Below are 17,751 nucleotides of genomic sequence, written 5' to 3' on the forward strand. Positions count from 1 at the left end.
GGAGAGGATTACAGTCTGCTCTTAGATATGAGTTTAATTAGAAGCCTTCTGTTCAGGCCACATCTATGAAGTTAAACTAATAGGCTTCTTTCACAGAAAGATTGGGTATGTCAGTGGGCTACTTCTGCTCTAGGCCCTGGGGAGTAGTCTTGTGGAGCTTGTGCAAACACTTTGAGAACTGTTTCTCAGTTTCCTATAGTCTTGTGGATCTCATGGACAAAGGCTTCACTGGCTTTCAAATCTTGATGTTTGGGAGGCTCATCTCTCAGTTGCAGGTCTTAGAAGTTCAGGAACCAAATATAAGGTTCGAACCATTAGCTCTTCATGGAGAAACTTGTAGTAAGTTCCTTCCTGATTGTGGGTTGCTGCACCTGGAGTGGGGGTTATGATGTTTTAGCATAATCTGAGATTGAGTCTGTCCTACCTGTCCTACCTACTTCAATGTGGGTTTTTTCTAATTTGGCCAATGTGTGGGAGGCTCTTGGCTAGTTGAGGTTTTTTTTTGGGGGGTGGTTCTTTTAGAAGAAATTGTTCTGTGTGTAGCTGTAGATTAAGTGTGTCCATGGGAGAATGTGAGTTCAGGATCCCTCTACATTGCCATCTTTAACTGCAACTTATTTAATTTTAAAATAGTAGAGGAATACAGTTTAAATATGATAGTTTAAAATGGGAGGATAATCACTAGAGAAATGCAGACACATGGAAGAACTTCAGAATGCAAAAGGGTGGGGATGTCACACTAGGAAACCTGATCAAGGTGGGAAAAAATGAGAACACTTCTACATAAACAATAAATGTAAAATGTAAGGAATGAATGAATCCTGCTTAGCAATATATTAAATTTTATTAGAGGGCTGGTGTTTCTTATCAAGATTAGAGGAATATCAAATTGAGGAGACGAATATCTCTACATATTTTTCAAGAAACATGTAGAACATAATAATAAAGGTTGAAAATAAAAAGATAGCAAAAGATATATATATAAAGAAAATATATAGTATTAGGGACAGTATAAATGCAATAAATGCCCATTTAGAGAAGAGAAGAAGAGAATATAGAAAGTTATTGATCCATACCAGTAATGAAATCCTGCTGAGCAGGCATTGTGAAGGCTTGCTGAACCTACAGAATGGGGGAAATTCCTTGAATAATTCAGTTTTTTTTTCTATTTGGGCTGCTCTTTTTCTGTTTTTCTCTCTCAAAAGATCTGAAGTTGGCATTGTAGTATATGTCTACCTTGGGGTCTATGTAGCTTTCTCAGCTTGTGGGTTCCTGGTACAAGTTTGAAACTTGAATGTTTTAAGGATTGAGCATACAATACTTTTTTTTTATATATACAACAGGTTCTTATTAGTCATCCATTTTATACACATCAGTGTATACATGTCAATCCCAATCTCCCAATTCATCACACCACCACCCCCACCCCCTGCTGCTTTCCCCTTTTGGTGTCCATACGTTTGTTCTCTACATCTGTGTCTAAATTTCTGCCCTGCAAACCGGTTCATCTGTACCATTTTTCTAGGTTACACATATATGCGTTAATATACAATATTTGTTTTTCTCTTTCTGACTTACTTCACTCTATATGACAGTCTCTAGATGCATCCACATCCCTACAAATGACCCAATTTCGTTACTTTTTATGGCTGACTAATATTCCATTGTATATATGTACCACAACTTCTTTATCCATTCGTTTGTTGATGGGCATTTAGGTTGCTTCCATGACCTGGCTATTGTAAATAGTGCTGCAATGAACACTGGGGTGCATGTGTCTTTTTGAGTGATGGTTTTCTCAGGGCATATGCCTAGTAGTAAGATTGCTGGGTCATATGGTAGTTCTCTTTTTAGTTTCATAAGGAACCTCCATACTGTTCTCCATAGTGGCTATATCAATTTACATTCCCAACAACAGTACAAGAGAGTTCCCTTTTCTCCACACCCTCTCCAGCATTTGTTGTTTGTAGATTTTCTGATGATGCCCATTCTAACTGGTGTGAGGTGATACCTCATTGTAGCTTTGATTTGCATTTCTCTAATAATCAGTGATGTTGAACAGCTTTTCATGTGCTTCTTGGCCATCTGTATGTCTTCTTTGGAGAAATGTCTATTTAGGTCTTCTGCCCATTTTTGGATTGGGTTGTTTGTTTTTTTAATATTGAGTTGCATGAGCTGTTTGTATATTTTGGAGATTAATCCTTTGTCCATTGATTCGTTTGCAAATATTTTCTCCCATTCTGATGGTTGTCTTTTCGTCTTGTTTGTAGTTTCCTTTGCTTTGCAAAAGCTTTGAAGTTTCATTAGGTCCCATTTGTTTATTTTTGTTTTTATTTCCATTACTCTAGGAGGTGGATCAAGATCTTGCTGTGATTTATGTCAAAGTTTGTTCTTCCTATGTTTTCCTATAAGAGTTTTATAGTGTCCAGTCTTACATTTAGGTCTCAAATCCATTTTGAGTTTATTTTTGTGTATGGTGTTAGGGAGTGTTCTAATTTCATTCTTTTACATGTAGCTGTCCAGTTTTCCCAGCACCACTTATTGAAGAGACTGTCTTTTCTTCATTGTATATCCTTGCCTCCTTTGTCATAGATTAATTGACCATAGGTGGGTGGGTTTATCTCTGGGCTTTCTATCCTGTTCCATTGATCTATATTTCTGTTTTTGTGTCAGTACCATGTTGTCTTGATTACTGTAGCTTCATAGTATAGTCTGAAGTCAGGGAGTCTGATTTCTCCAGCTCCATTTTTTTCCCTCAAGACCTCTTTGGCTATTCGGGGTTTTTTGTGTCTCCATACAAATTTTAAGATTTTTTGTTCTAGTTCTTTAAAAAATGCCATTGGTAATTTGATAAGGATTGCCTTGAATCTGTAGATTGCTTTGGGTAGTAGAGTCATTTTCACAATATTGATTCTTCCAATCCAAGAACATGGTATATCTCTCCATCTGTTGGTATCATCTTTAATTTCTTTCAACAGTGTCTTATAGTTTTCTGCATACAGGTCTTTTGTCTCCCTAGGTAGGTTTATTCCTAGGTATTTTATTCCTTTTGTTGCAATGGTAAATGGGAGTGTTTCCTTAATTTCTCTTTCAGATTTTTCATCATTAGTGTATAGGAATGCAAGAGATTTCTGTGCATTAATTTTGTATCCTGCAACTTTACCAAATTCATTGATTAGCTCTAGTAGTTTTCTGGTGGCATCTTTAGGATTCTCTATGTATAGTATCATGTCATCTGCAAACAGTGACAGTTTTACTTCCTCTTTTCCAATTTGTATTCCTTTTTATTTCTTTTTCTTCTCTGATTGCCGTGGCTAGGACTTCCAAAACTATATTGAATAGTGGTGAGAGTGGACATCCTTGTCTTGTTCCTGATCTTAGAGGAAATGCTTTCAGTTTTTCACAGTTGAGAATGATGTTTGCTGTGGGTTTGTTTTCTGATTTGGATTCCTTTTCTTTCTTTTTCCTCTCTGATTGCTGTGGCTGAAACTTCCAAAACTATGTTGAATAATAGTGGTGAGAGTGGGCAACCTTGTCTTGTTCCTGATCTTAGAAGAAATGGTTTCAGTTTTTCACCATTGAGAACAATGTTGGCTGTGAGTTTGTCATATATGGCCTTTATTATGTTGAGGTAGGTTCCCTCTAGGCCCACTTTCTGGAGAGTTTTTATCATAAATGGGTATTGAATTTTGTCAAAAGCTTTTTCTGCATCTATTGAGATGATCATATGGTTTTTATTCTTCCATTTGTTAATATGGTGTATCACATTGTTTCATTTGCATATATTAAAGAATTCTTGCATCCCTGGGATAAATCCCACTTGATCATGGTGCATGATACTTTTAATGTGTTGTTGGATTCTGTTTGCTAGTATTTTTTGAGGATTTTTGCGTCTATATTCATCAGTGATACTGGTCTGTAATTTTGTTTTTTTTGTAGTATCTTTGTCTGGTTTTGGTATCAGGGTGATGGTGGCCTCATAGAATGAGTTTGGGAGTGTTCCTTCCTCTGCAGTTTTTTGGAAGAGTTTGAGACGGATGTGTATTAGCTCTTCTCTAAATGTTTGATAGAATTCACCTGTGAAGCCATCTGGTCCTGGGCTTTTGTTTGTTGGAAGATTTTTAATCACCGTTTCAATTTCATTACTTGTGATTGGTCAGTTCATATATTCTGTTTCTTCCTGGTTCAGTCGTGGAAGGTTATACCTTTCTAAGAATTTGTCCATTTCTTCCAGGTTGTCCATTTTATTGGCATAGAGTTGCTTGTAGTAGTCTCTTAGGATGCTTTGTATTTCTGCGGTGTCTGTTGTAACTTCTCCTTTTTCATTTCTAATTTTATTGATTTGAGTCCTCTCCCTCTTTTTCTTGATGAATCTGGCTAATGGTTTGTCAAATTTATCTTCTCAAAGAACCACATTTTAGTTTTATTGATCTTTGCTATTGTTTTCTTTGTTTCTATTTCATTTATTTCTCCTCTGATCTTTATGATTTCTTTCCTTCTGCTAACTTTGGTTTTGTTTGTTCTTCTTTCTCTAGTTCCTTTAGGTGTAAGGTTAGATTGTTTATTTGAGATCTTTCTTGTTTCTTGAGGTAGGCTTGTATAGCTATAAGCTTCCCCCTTAGAACTGCTTTTTCTTCATCCCATGGGGTTTTGGGTCGTCGTGTTTTCATTGTCATTTGTCTCTAGGTATGTTTTGATTTCCTCTTTGAGTTCTTCAGTGATCTCTTGGCTATTTAGTAGTGTATTGTTTAGCCTCCATGTGTTTGTGTTTTTTACGGTTTTTCCCCTGTAATTCATTTCTAATCTCGTAGCGTTTTGGTCAGAAAAGATGCTTGATATGATTTCAATTTTCTTAAATTTACTGAGGCTTGATTTGTGACCCAAGATGTGATCTATCCTGGAGAATGCTCTGTGCACACTTGAGAAGAAAGTGTAATCTGCTGTTTTGGGATAGAATGTCCTATAAATATCAATTAAATCCATCTGTTCTATTGTGTCATGTAAAGCTTGTGTTTCCTTATTAATTTTCTCTTTGGATTATGTGTCCATTGGTGTAAGTGAGGTGTTAAAGTCCCCCACTATTATTCTGTTACTGTCGATTTCATCTTTCATAGCTGTTAGCAGTTGCCTTATCTTCTTCTTGGATGGATCCCTTGATCTTTATGTAGTGTCCTTCCTTGTCTCTTGTAACATTATTTATTTTAAAGTCTATTTTGTCTGATATGAGTATTGCTACTCCTGCTTTCTTTTGATTTCCATTTGCAGGGAATATCTTTTTCCATCCTCTCAGTTTCAGTCTGAATGTGTCCCTAGGTCTGAAGTGGGTCTCTTGTAGACAGCATAAATATGGTTCTTGTTTTTGTATCCATTCAGCGAGCCTGTGTCTTTTGGTTCGAGCATTTAATCCATTCCCGTTTAAGGTAATTATCAATATGTAAGTTCCTATTACCATTTTCTTAATTGTTTTGGGTTTGTTTTTGTAGGTCCTTTTCTTCTCTTGTGTTTTCCACTTAGAGAAGTTCCTTTAGCATTTGTTGTAGAGCTGGTTTGGTGTTGCTGAATTCTCTTAGCTTTTGCTTGTCTGTAAAGCTTTTGATTTCCCCATCAAATCTGAATGAGGTCCTTGCCGGGTAGAGTAATCTTGGTTGTAGGTTCTTCCCTTTCATCACTTTAAATATATGATGCCACTCCCTTCTGGCTTGTAGAGTTTCTGCTGAGAAATCAGCTGTTAACCTTATGGGAGCTCCCTTGTATGTTATTTGTCCTTTTTCCCTTGCTGCTTTCAATACCTTGTCTTTAATCTTTGCCACTTTGACTACTATGTGTCTCCGTGTGTTTCTCCTTGGGTTTTTCCTGTATGGGACTCTCTACACTTCCTGGACCTGGGTGGCTATTTCCTTTCCCATGTTAGGGAAGTTTTCAACTATAATCTCTTCAAATATTTTCTCTGGTCCTTTCTCTCTCTCTTCTCCTTCTGGGACCCCTATAATGCGAATGCTGTTGAGTTTATTGTTGTCTCAGAGGTCCCTTAGGCTGTCCTCATTTCTTTTCATTCTTTTTTCTTTATTCCGTTCCTCAGCAGTGAATTCCACCATTCTGTCTTCCAGGTCACTTATCCCTTCTTCTACCTCAGTTATTCTGCTTTTGATTCCTTCTAGCATATTTTTCATTTCAGTTATTGTATTGTTCATTTCTGTTTGTTTGTTCTTTAATTCTTCTAGATCTTTGTTAAGCATTTCTTGCATCTTCTTGATCTTTGCCTCCATTCTTTTTCCGAACTCATGGATCATCTTCACTATCATTATTCTGAATTCTTTTCCTGGAAGGTTGCCTATCTCCACTTCATTTTGTTGTTTTTCTGGGGTTTTATCTTGTTCCTTCATCCGGTACATAACCCTCTGCCTTTTCATCTTGTCTATCTTTCTGTGAATATGGTTTTTGTTCCCCAGGCTGCAGGATTGTAGTTCTTCTTGCTTCTGCTGTCTGCCCTCTGAACATACAATACTTTTTAAATGGTTGAATAATGGGGTTGGAGAAGAGGCTCTGCTCTATAAAGTTATTCAGGACCCCTAGCTGGTAGGGACTCTGCTGTCTTTTAACTGGTAGCTTTCCATGTTTGCACTGTATGTTGATATCAGAGGGAAAAGGAAGTGGAGGATTATGCAGAAAATTTTTATAGACCAAGACTGGTAGTGATCTGCACCGTATTTGCCAATGACCAGAACTTAAATCACTTGTTCAAACCAGCTGCAAGGGAGGCTAGGAAATGTAGTTTAGCTGTATGCCTAAGAGGAAGGGGAAACAGGTTTGATTGAGCAGCCAGACAGTTTCTCTTTTATACTACCTATCTATCTAAAAAACTATATCCCACCAACAGAGAATATTTATTTTCTATGAATCCGTGGTACATTTATAAACATAATTCATATATAATAATAAGCCATAAAGAAACTCTAAGATATTTATCTATGGAGAGATTCATAGCCACATTCTCTAGTAAAAAATCATTAAAGTTGTAATCAACAGCAACAACGAAAGTGTTTAACCTCCCTTACCTTCTTGGAAATTAAGAAACGCTGTGGGTTTAACAAAGAAAAAGAAAAAAAAAGAAAAAAATCGAAAGAAAATGCAAATTACATAGAAATTGATGAAAATCAAAGCCAGTGGTGTGTTATACAGAAAATTTATACCTCTAAGAGCTTTTATTATTTAGAAAACCTGAAAGTAAATGAACTGATATCCAACTTAAGAAATTAGAAAGAGAATAGCAGAATAGATTTTCAAATTGCTTTAATATCTTTGTCTTTTTTCAACTACATTTGCTAAGGTTACCTGAAGCCTTTCCTTTTTTCAATAATTTATTTCTTGGTAAATGTCTATTCTGTTGCTTGCTGTTTCTACACCAATTTAAATTTTATTTCATTTTATTGTTCATCACAGGCAAATTTTTCTTTGTGATTTTAAAATCATCTTAGTGGAATTAAAGTAATATGAAAGAAGAATGCTATAAGATAAATTGGTGTGGTTAAAAAGGAACTATAAGTAGGTATTATTTTATATACTTTGGAGTTGTTAAAATTTTGTTTTTCTTCTAGATTCTGATGGAAGAAGGAGGAATGTGTTCTTTAAAAGGCAGGATAACATCTACTAAGAAAACCGGTCAGTATAACTATAAGTGAATTTTATTCTTTTAAAAAACAACATTTTAACAGAAATTAGTTAAATTTTAAGGTTTTTTTAGAGTTTTGCAAGCAAATATATTTTATAAGTATCTTAGAATATATTAATAATGCAATTGGCTCTTTAAAATTAATTTTATCTTCTATAAAATGTTATACATGATGAATATATATAATATATATGTACAACTTACTGAATAATAAACAGATACCTTTGTACTTAGTTTGTATAGTAGTTTAACAAATAATACATAATTAGTACTTTTGAATATCTTCCCAATTCCATTGCCTATCCTGCCCCCTAGTGGTAACTCTTTTCCTGAATTTGTTTTTTGTGATAACACATATAGACTTTTCCAATCGCTTGATTTTGAGCTTTCTGCCACAAATTGAGTCAAACTCTATACATTTTTCTGCAACTTACTTTTTGTTCACCCAGTAATATGTTTTGAGGTTCAATCACCCTGACACTTGTGACTCTAATACAGTTCATCATTTGTTTTCTCCTATATAGCCTTCTATTGTGTGAATGTAGCACAATCTATGTATGCATCTTCTGACAAAGATTATTTGAGTTGTTTGTAATATTTTGCTATGATAAACAATGCTACTTTGACAATTTTTGACATTTCTCCTGGCACACATGTATAAAAGTTTCTTCTAGGATATAATTCTAGAAGTAGAATTGGCTAGTTCATATGATATGCACTCTTCTAACTCTTCTTCTAATGCAAAATTGTTTTCCAAAGTAGATGTGCCAGTTTAAACTCCCACTAGCAATAGGTAAAGAGTCTTAGCTGTTACATATTCTCCTTAACACTGGGTCAGCTTTTTATCATTGTTGGCAATGTGATATCTCATTGCAATTTCAATTTATATTTCCCATTATTGATTAGGCTCATTGGCCACCCATATTTCATCTGTGAAATGTCTTTCATGTCTATTGTCCATGTTTCTTTTAGGAAGTTTGGCTTTCTTTATGGGATGTGTCTTTTGTATATGTATGTCCTTTATACCTTTTATATATCCTAGATTCAAATTGCTTGTAGACTCCTGTGTAGCAGATATTTCATATTTGAGTAGCAGATATTTCATATTTGAGTGGTCTTTTTATTCTATATTTTCTTTTTATTGACAGTACTTTCTGGCACTTTTTAGATATTTTGTGATAGAATGATTCTTCAGCATATCTAGTCTGTTGGGATACCTAGAAATCTTTATGGACTTTTTCCATTTTTACTTAATTTAATTTTTTTAATATGTAAAGCATCAATTTGGTTTCTATCCCTCTCCTGTCTGCCCTATTTCCTTCTGCCTCATATGAGTAGCTGTTTTTTGTTGGTTTACTGTTTATCATTCCAGTGGACTTTTTTTCTAAATAAAGCCTGATGTGTATAAATGCACATATATGTGTGTCTTAGTTCCCTGCCCTTTTCACTCTAAATGTAATGTAGGATATTTTATTTAATACAGTATATTTTATAGATTAATTAAATGGATTTATTTAATAAATTTTCTGTAGATTTCCTCATATTAGTAGTGGACATTTATTCATCCTTTATTTATGCCCATTTAGTAATTCATTACGTGTATGATCTATAGTTTACTCAGTCAGTGCCCTGTTGGTGGACATTTAGGTTGTTTCAAGTATCTCTTTCTTACAAACAATGTGCAGTGAACAACTTTGAGCACATATTTCTTAATTGTGGAGGTACATTTTCAGGGTAATTTCTAGAAGTGGGATTGCTGAATCAAAGAAGAGATACATTGTGGGTTTTTTTTTTTTGATAGTTATTTGCCAAAATTTGATTTTCATAGAAATTGCCAAATTCCCCATTGCATCATTTTGTAATCCTACCAGAAATGTGCTTTTTATTCCACAGCCTCACCAACAGGGATTGTGGTCAAACTTAGGAATTTTTGTGAATCTTATAAAGATATATAGATAGAAGTTTCAGTTTGCACTTCTTTTTCTATAAGTGCAGTTGAGCATCTTTTAAAAATGTGTAATGGCTATTTGTGATTTTTTTTCTGTGAACTCTCCATTCATGTCCTTAGACCCATTGAGTTTTTACATATTTTTCTTGATATTTAAGAGCTCTTTATATATTAATATTAAAGAGATTTAGGTCTTTGTAATGTGTCACAAATATTTTCTCCTAGTTTATTATTAATTTTTGATTTGTTTTGTCTGTTTTTACTATGCTTATGGTGTCTCCTGCTTTGCAAAAGGCTTAACATTTTTTATGTAGCTAATATTATCAATCTTTTCTTTTATACCTTTGGATTTAATTAGAAAGACTCTTTACACTCCCTGGTTACAAATGAATTCACTTATATTTTCTTCTAGTGTTAGTATGATTTTATATTTTTGCACTTAGAGTTTATCCTGATTTAGGAGTTTATCCTGATTCAAGTTTTTAAAAATGCATCTTTTCCCTAGGAATTTGTAATACTACCTTTTTATGTATCAACTTTCCATATATACTTCAGTCTGTTCTGGGGCTTTCTTTACCATTCCATTGATCTTTCCTAATCTTCATGTGCTAATATCACATTATTTTTATTATGATTACTTTATGCTATGTTTAATTTCTAAGAGTTACACCTCCCTTTACACTTTTTAAAGAATTTTTCTGGCTATTTTTGATTAATTCTACATGTAAACTTTAAAATCAACTTGTGTAACTTCAAGGAAATGGTTTCTTTTTTCGGGGGCACACACTGCTTGGCATGTGGGATCTTAGTTCCCTGACCAGGGATCAAACCTGTGCCCCCTCCAGTGGAAGCATGGAGTCTTAACCACTGGACACCGGGGAAGTCCCGCCAAGGAAATGTTCCAATTTTTATTAGAAAAGTACTAAATGTATACATTAATTAAGTGTGAATTGTCATCCTAATGATGTTGAGTAGCCCTATATAAGAATAAGGATGCCTTTTTATTAATTCAGTCTAATTTTCTATCTTTAATAGTTGGTTAAAACGCCTTTATGCACTTTAATGTTTTCCTCAAGCAGATTCTGCATGTCCTTTATTAGATTTAGCTATAGGTACTTTTCGTTGTTTTTGTTGCTACTTTAGTGTGAATGTACACCCCATGTTTCTACATTAAGTAAGAGTCTGGATTTTGGACTTAGGCACCTGTGTGTTGATTGTTTTGTTGAGAGTTTTTTTAGAGGTGATTTTGAGGCAATTAGTAATTTGGGGAAGAGTGATTATTGGCATCTGTGGAAATGATTATTATCTTTCCCTCATATATCTTTTTTTGTACCCCAAAACACATAACATAAAATTCACCCTTCCAACAATTTCAAAGGGTACAGTATACCTCTCCTTCCCCCCAGCCTCTGACAACCACTATTCTGTTTCTATGAGTTTGAATGTAAGTGTAATCATACAATATACAAATATTGTATGTAATCATACAATATTTATCTTTTTGTGACATTTCACTTAGCGTAATGTCTTCAAGGTTCATCCATGTTGTAGCATACAACAGGATTTCCTTCTTTTATAATGCTGAATAATACTCCATAATATGTGTAAACCACATTTTCTGTATCCATTCTTTTGTCGATAGACATTTAGGTTGCTTCCACCTCTTGGCTATTATAATTCTGCAATGAACATGGGTGTGCAAATATCTCTTCAAGATTCTGTTTTCAATTCTTTTGGATATATCCCTAGAAATGGGATTGCTGGATCATATGGAAGTTCTGTTTTTAAATTTTTGAAGAACAATTCATACTGTTTTCCATATCAGCTACACCATTCTACATTCCCACGAATAGTGCACCAGGGTTCCAACTCCTCCAAATCAGTGCCAACACATTATTTTCTGTTTTTTGTTTTCAATAAGTAGCCATCTTAAGGGGTGTGAGGTGATATCTCATTGTGGTGTAGATCTTTTAAAATGGTGAATCTTGCTAATGGATTTTGTGATATGGACCATTCTAGCATTCCTAAAATAAATCCAACCAAGTCATGATGAATTAAGTTTGCTATTCTATTTATTTTTTTTTGTTTTTTAATTTTAAATTTAAAAGTTTTAATGCTTATATACAATTTTTGCATTGATCCTGTAAGTGAGATTGGCCTGTAATATGTATGTGTGTGTGTATGTGCATGTGTAATCTTTCTCAGATTTTGAAATTAGTGTTATGTCAGATTCACAAAAAATTTTTTAAGTTCATACACATAAAAATTAAGGCTATTTGAAAGCTTTCTTGAAATTTGAATCACTTGCCTCTTCAATGTAGTCCCACTGTTTTATTGCAGATCCTCATCACTTCATGACTTGATTATTGAGTTAATCTCCTAACAATCTGCTTTCATATAGTTTCACCCTTCTTTAATTAATCCCCAATAGATGCCTTGGTAGACAGTCTAAAATTAATTTTGTATTAAAGTGCACCTGTACACTTTCTTTTCCCCCATCCCATATGCTATTTTTTATCTTGTCTTTTGGGAAATTGTTTATTCATCTTCCAAAACCCATTCTTTATCTTGTGCTTTCTCTATTACTCTTCACTAAATCTTTTTTCCCTAGAGCTCATCACACTTAGGTCTCTACCACTTTTGTACCTTCTATGACTTCTATTGTTGGGCCTAATTTTGTGACTATTTTTAAAAAATAAATGTATGTCTTTTTCTCCATCTCAAGAGTCTGAATACTTTGAGCTTTATGGCCACATATTCCTAAAAACTACTAAGTGACTTACATAAAGTAATTACTCAATAAGTGTTGAATTTACATTTTAATCTACATATCCTTTCTTACACTGTTAGAGGTAAGACATTCATTTAACAGACATTTGTCTTCTCTACTAATAACTATTGGTTTACTATACTTATGAACTGAATGAACCTTGTTGTTGGGGAATGCCCTTAGATCATGTTGTTAGTAAAATCCTACTGTTCACTTTTCTTTTCTCTGCTTTCCACTGTTGAGGAGAACCTGCTTTGTGAGGGTATAAATTCCTTCTAGAATGATGAACTAAAGGTAACTGAATTTACCTAAGAAGTTCTCTCTACCTCTCAGCTGACTGATGGTTAGATTCTGTTACAGAAGGCATCAGATCTGATCTGAGGTATGAATAGTAGTCATGGTCTGTTATGTATGGGAGGACATGTGATTTAATATGTGTTGTTGCACCACATTCCATTACCTTTTTCTTTTTCTTTTTTTTTTTTTTGGATAGCAAATTCATTTTCACAAACAAGAGGAATGGTTGAAGCTACTGTTGATCTATAGTATTTATGCATTCTAGGGAGTCATGACCTACTTTTCAGGCCCTTTTTTAAACTTTACTTGTAATCATAAGAGAACACATTAGGCAGATAATGAAAGAAAAGCATACTGGATGCTTTGAGTTGAGTTTTTTTACTTACAGCTTTTTAAAAAATAAATTTAACAGTGTCACAGTCACCATCAAATTTCAATAGATTATATATCTTTTTATATTATTTTGAATTCATAAATGGCTTTAAAATTCTATAGTTATGAAATCATATTAAAGGTTAAATACAGTTTTGATTGTGTGATAAAACTTCATTTACTCAATTAGCAAATATCTGGTACCTTAACTTGACTTATTTCTCCTTCCTACAGATTGACACTTTAAATTATTTGCTCATAAAAAATGGTTTATTGTATTGGAAAAAATCAATTCAATTTCCTCTGTTCTCCTTTCTTCCCTTACGTTACGTACCCTCATTTTACTTGTAGATACACATCTTTTACATGTAGAATAATTCCATAATACCCTGTCAAAAATGCAAGCTGCCACATATCCAAAATTTTAACTTTAAAAATGCTTTGTAGTATGTTAGCTAAACTTATTTACCAGCAGCTATCTTCTGCCTATGTACATATTAATAGGTACCATTCTTCACAAATTAAATCTTTATTTTCAGATCTTGATTCTTCACAGAGTAGTCAGTCTACCAGTTGCTCCCCAAGGCCAGCAGATAGTTGTTTCAGTTCTAGTTCAGAGATGGTAAGTTATGCTCTTTTTTTTTTGCTTGTTAATATATGCTATACTAATTTAGAATGATTTGTATTTCTCATAGTTTACCTTTTCATTCTGAAAATAATAGTTGAGATGATAGTGAAAATAAATGTAAATGTAAACAAAAATGTGAAAATATTAAAAATGTAAGAAGAATGTAAATTAAAATGTAAGTGAGCATCATTCATTCATTTATGAGATGATGAATATGTTCATTGTTATTTACAAAACCCACTCTTATTGAGATGTATGTGTATATGATAAATGCATTCTTCTTTTAAAAGAGTTTTTAAAAGAACCCATTCACAATAATTGAAAACCTAAAACAACCAATAATACACACAAAAAGAAAGTCTCAAGACTTATGTGAAGAAAACTATAAAATATTATAATCTGAATAATTGGAGTGACATGTTTAATGCTGAGTGGGAACTGTAATCTGAATAATTGGAATGGCATATTCTGAGAGAGTTTCTCACAAATCACATGTTTAAATGGAATTCTCCACTAATTCTTCCATCTTCATTTCATCTACCTTTTGTCTCTAGCTCGCCGTCCAAACTGCTCTTGCTGAGGAAGGACACCAATGACCTCTAATGATGCCAAATTCATTGGACAATTTTCAGTTTTTATTTTACAAGAATTTCTAACAATATTAGTAGAAATTATTATTTTCTTTTCTTGAAACATTTTCTTCTCTTTGCTTTTGTGATACACACTATCTTAGTTCCCTGCATACCTCTCTGAATGCTACTTTATGCCTTTGCCTACTTCTCTCCCACCTTTCCCTGTATATAAATGTTGTAATGTTTAGGGTTTGCTTCAGGAGCCTTTTCTTCTCTTAACCTACACTCCAAACTCTAGATGATGTTACATACTCCATTGATTTTTTATACTATTACCTGGTTGATGACAATTCTCAACTTTATGACTTTAGCTTAGATCCTTAATTAGGTGTCCAATTTCTTATTGGATATCTTGGATATTTCACAAAAAACTGAACACTCCTGATCTCCCCATATCAGTTTTTCTGATAGTTCCCATATTAGTAGATACCTTTTCTATCCACTCAGTTGTTCATGCCAGAAACTTTAGTTTGGCATTTCTTTCTGTCTCATCTGCCTTCCTTAACCATATTCATTTCATCACTTGATCCAAGCAATTCTACCTCCAAAATAAATTGCATATTTATCTACTTCTCACCTAGGGTACTAGGTGTCAGTACCCTAATCTAAGGTACCATCATCTTGTTCTTAAACTATTATGGTTGTTGGCCAAGAGATCTCTCTACTTCCACTCTTGCCCCACTTTTTCTCTAGTTAACAGTCATCATGGTCTTTTGAAAACTTAAACTGAATGATGTTATTTCTATGTTTATTCAATGGATTCCTGTTTTACTTTAGAATCTAAACTGCTTTCAGTAGTGACAGGCCATGTGTGATCTAGCCCCTGGCTACATCTCCAACTTCTAGTATTCCTCTCTCACCACACTTTACACATACTGACATTCCACTTCCTTAGCTTATTAAGTCTCTTTTCTGCTTCAGCACATTTATATATTCTGTTTCTTACCTTACTGTTATTCATCCTTTAGGTCTCAGCTTAAATATGTCACTTCTTTTGAAAACCCCTCCTTGGCTTTTCAATTTAAATTAGGCCCCTTAGTTATGCTCTTGAAGTGCTTCCTGCTTGCTCTTCATAATGCTTTTTTCAACTTGTAATTACATATGCTTGTGTGTAATTATTTGATTAACGTCATTTCCACACATAAGAGTGTGTGCTGTAGAGAGCAGCAAATATGTCTGCTTCACTCACATTGCAGGTGCTGAGTATTTATTTCTTGAATAAATAAATGTACTGATCCTATTTTCTCTAATTTATGCCCAGCCAGTTTTAATGCTGTTTCTTGGGCTTACTTTTCCTATTTTAGTGCCAGTCAGCTGAGGCCTATATCTCATTTTAGGTTTTTTTATGTTAACTTTCCTTTTTATTTTTAGCTAGAATAATCAATACTTCTATATATGATTTTTATTAAAACAGTATTTTGGTTAGTTCAGTAATTAAAAGATAAATTTTTCTTGAAGTTGAAAAATTCAAGCTACTAAATTGAAACCTAGACCTATTAAGAGTTCTTAAAATTTGATTTTTTATATATCAGTTTTGATATTTATTGCTGTTTAACCTTTCTTTTGTCTATTTGATCTCCTGTTAGCTGATACCATTCTTAATGAATCTTTTTTGAGACTGAGCCCGTGAAAGATACAATATAGATATTTTTTGACTTTATGACTCAGTGAGTGAATATTAAAACAAATTATATGTGTTAGCTTTTTCTTTCAAAGTTATACTTCTACTTCACTCTTTTTAAGTAGTTGAAGAGTATATGTTGTATTTCATTTCCTCTCTGTGAAAAGGTAGTAGGGTGATGTCACCTATGAGTATGAAGACTAATAATAGACAAAAATCTTCTCTTTTTTGTGCTTTTGCATCTTTAATATAAGGATTATTATTATCGTTTCATGCTATTTTAAAATCCATAACCTTGATTTTAAAAAAAATTAAAAATCTAGGTTGATTTGCCACCTGCCAAAGTCTCTTCTTTTTTTGAAATTTTCTATAATGTGAATTTTAAGAATGTCTGCTTTGAAGTGATTAAATGATTTTTTTTTAATTTAAGCATCATTAACAGCAAAATTACTAAATTTCTTTTAGCCATCTGAAGATGAAGATCAAATTGAAGGTTCAAATAGGAGATCCATCAAACCAAAGAAATAACTACTAATTTTTATTTAGAAAGCATGGAGAAACTTCCATGTGATAGGATTATTAAAAACAATGCCAAATTCCATAAACAAAATGAGAATTTTAACCAGTTCTCAATGAATAGTAATGTAGATCAGTTTCCACAGTCTCAGTGTAATTCAGCACATATATTGCAAAACATAACCAATAATAATTGCATTCTACAGGTTGCAAGGTGTGATGCATGGATACAAACGGAGAGTGGACCTGTAATGGAAGAAAAATTAGATGCTGCCATACAATGTGATATAATTTCAAAATGTAAATGTAGAAAAGATGTGTCTTCTTTTTGTAACGTAGAAAGGTGCAATGAAAATATTAAGGCAGATACCACTGGAGGGCAGGAAATCCTTAAAAACAACTAATATTCTAAAACCTCAGCCTGAGATTTTGCATTTGGTTTAATGTTTAGAATTTTATTAACATAATAAAGAATGAGAATATTTTCATAGCTAAGCAACTAAGTGGAAGTATTCAGAAGATGTATTTTTTAATTTAATAATATTAATTTATGCTTTAATTTCCCATAGGTATTTTTAATAGCTTTAGTATGTCAAAGTTTTTTAGAAAATAATATGTATGTAAATTTACTATCTATCATTCTTATGGTGATTATTCATTACATTATGATATGCTGCTGTTTATGGATTAAAAATATGTTTAATTACTTCCTTCTTTGTTGCATTTATTTTAAAATTTAGTGCTGTTGCATCTTTTGGCAAAAATGTTCTCTCCCAAGAGCTTAAGACAGAAAATAATACTAAATAATACTAAATATGTTTTATAACTTAATTATAAGAATTTTCTTAGCTATTTCTCTTATTATACCATCATTAAAAATTCTGGCACTAATTTTTAGATATTTTTTTCTAATTTGGAGAACATTTTTTCTTGGTGCTTATATTAATTCAGAGGAATGGGTTTTCTCTTCAAGATTAAAAAAAAAGTTTTAATGCTTTTGTAAAAGAATTGATCAACCTTGGAAAATAATTTATGTTCACTAATTTTAATATGACATAAGATTTTCATAAATATTGCATCAGAATTTCTCATTTGTAAAATATAGGCTTTGTTTCTAACATAACACTTTTTTTTTTGTCAAGATTTTAAATGTTCACACTAGTCATTTTAGAAAATGGACATTTGTATGGGTATATTACAAAGTGACCAGCAGGGGGCATTCTGATATCTAACTGTAACAAAAATAAAATTGTTAGGAGTTTCTGTTAAAGGATGATTAGATGCTGCATTTTTACATG

The 17,751-nt window shown here is 33.1% G+C and overlaps 1 protein-coding gene across 1 annotated transcript in view; it reads left to right on the forward strand.

Moving 5' to 3' along the window:
- REDIC1 (regulator of DNA class I crossover intermediates 1) overlaps positions 1-16,857 on the forward strand; it is a 69,454-nt gene extending 52,597 nt beyond the window's left edge. Inside the window, 4 exon segments of the mRNA XM_068561817.1 lie at positions 7,596-7,659; positions 13,596-13,678; positions 16,403-16,448; positions 16,451-16,857. Of these exon segments, the coding sequence (XP_068417918.1) occupies positions 7,596-7,659; positions 13,596-13,678; positions 16,403-16,448; positions 16,451-16,857 (600 nt within the window).
- The last annotated feature ends 894 nt before the right edge of the window (positions 16,858-17,751 follow it).

The sequence above is a fragment of the Eschrichtius robustus genome, chromosome 13 (genome assembly GCF_028021215.1).
Source record: "Eschrichtius robustus isolate mEscRob2 chromosome 13, mEscRob2.pri, whole genome shotgun sequence".
NCBI lineage: Eukaryota > Metazoa > Chordata > Mammalia > Artiodactyla > Eschrichtiidae > Eschrichtius > Eschrichtius robustus.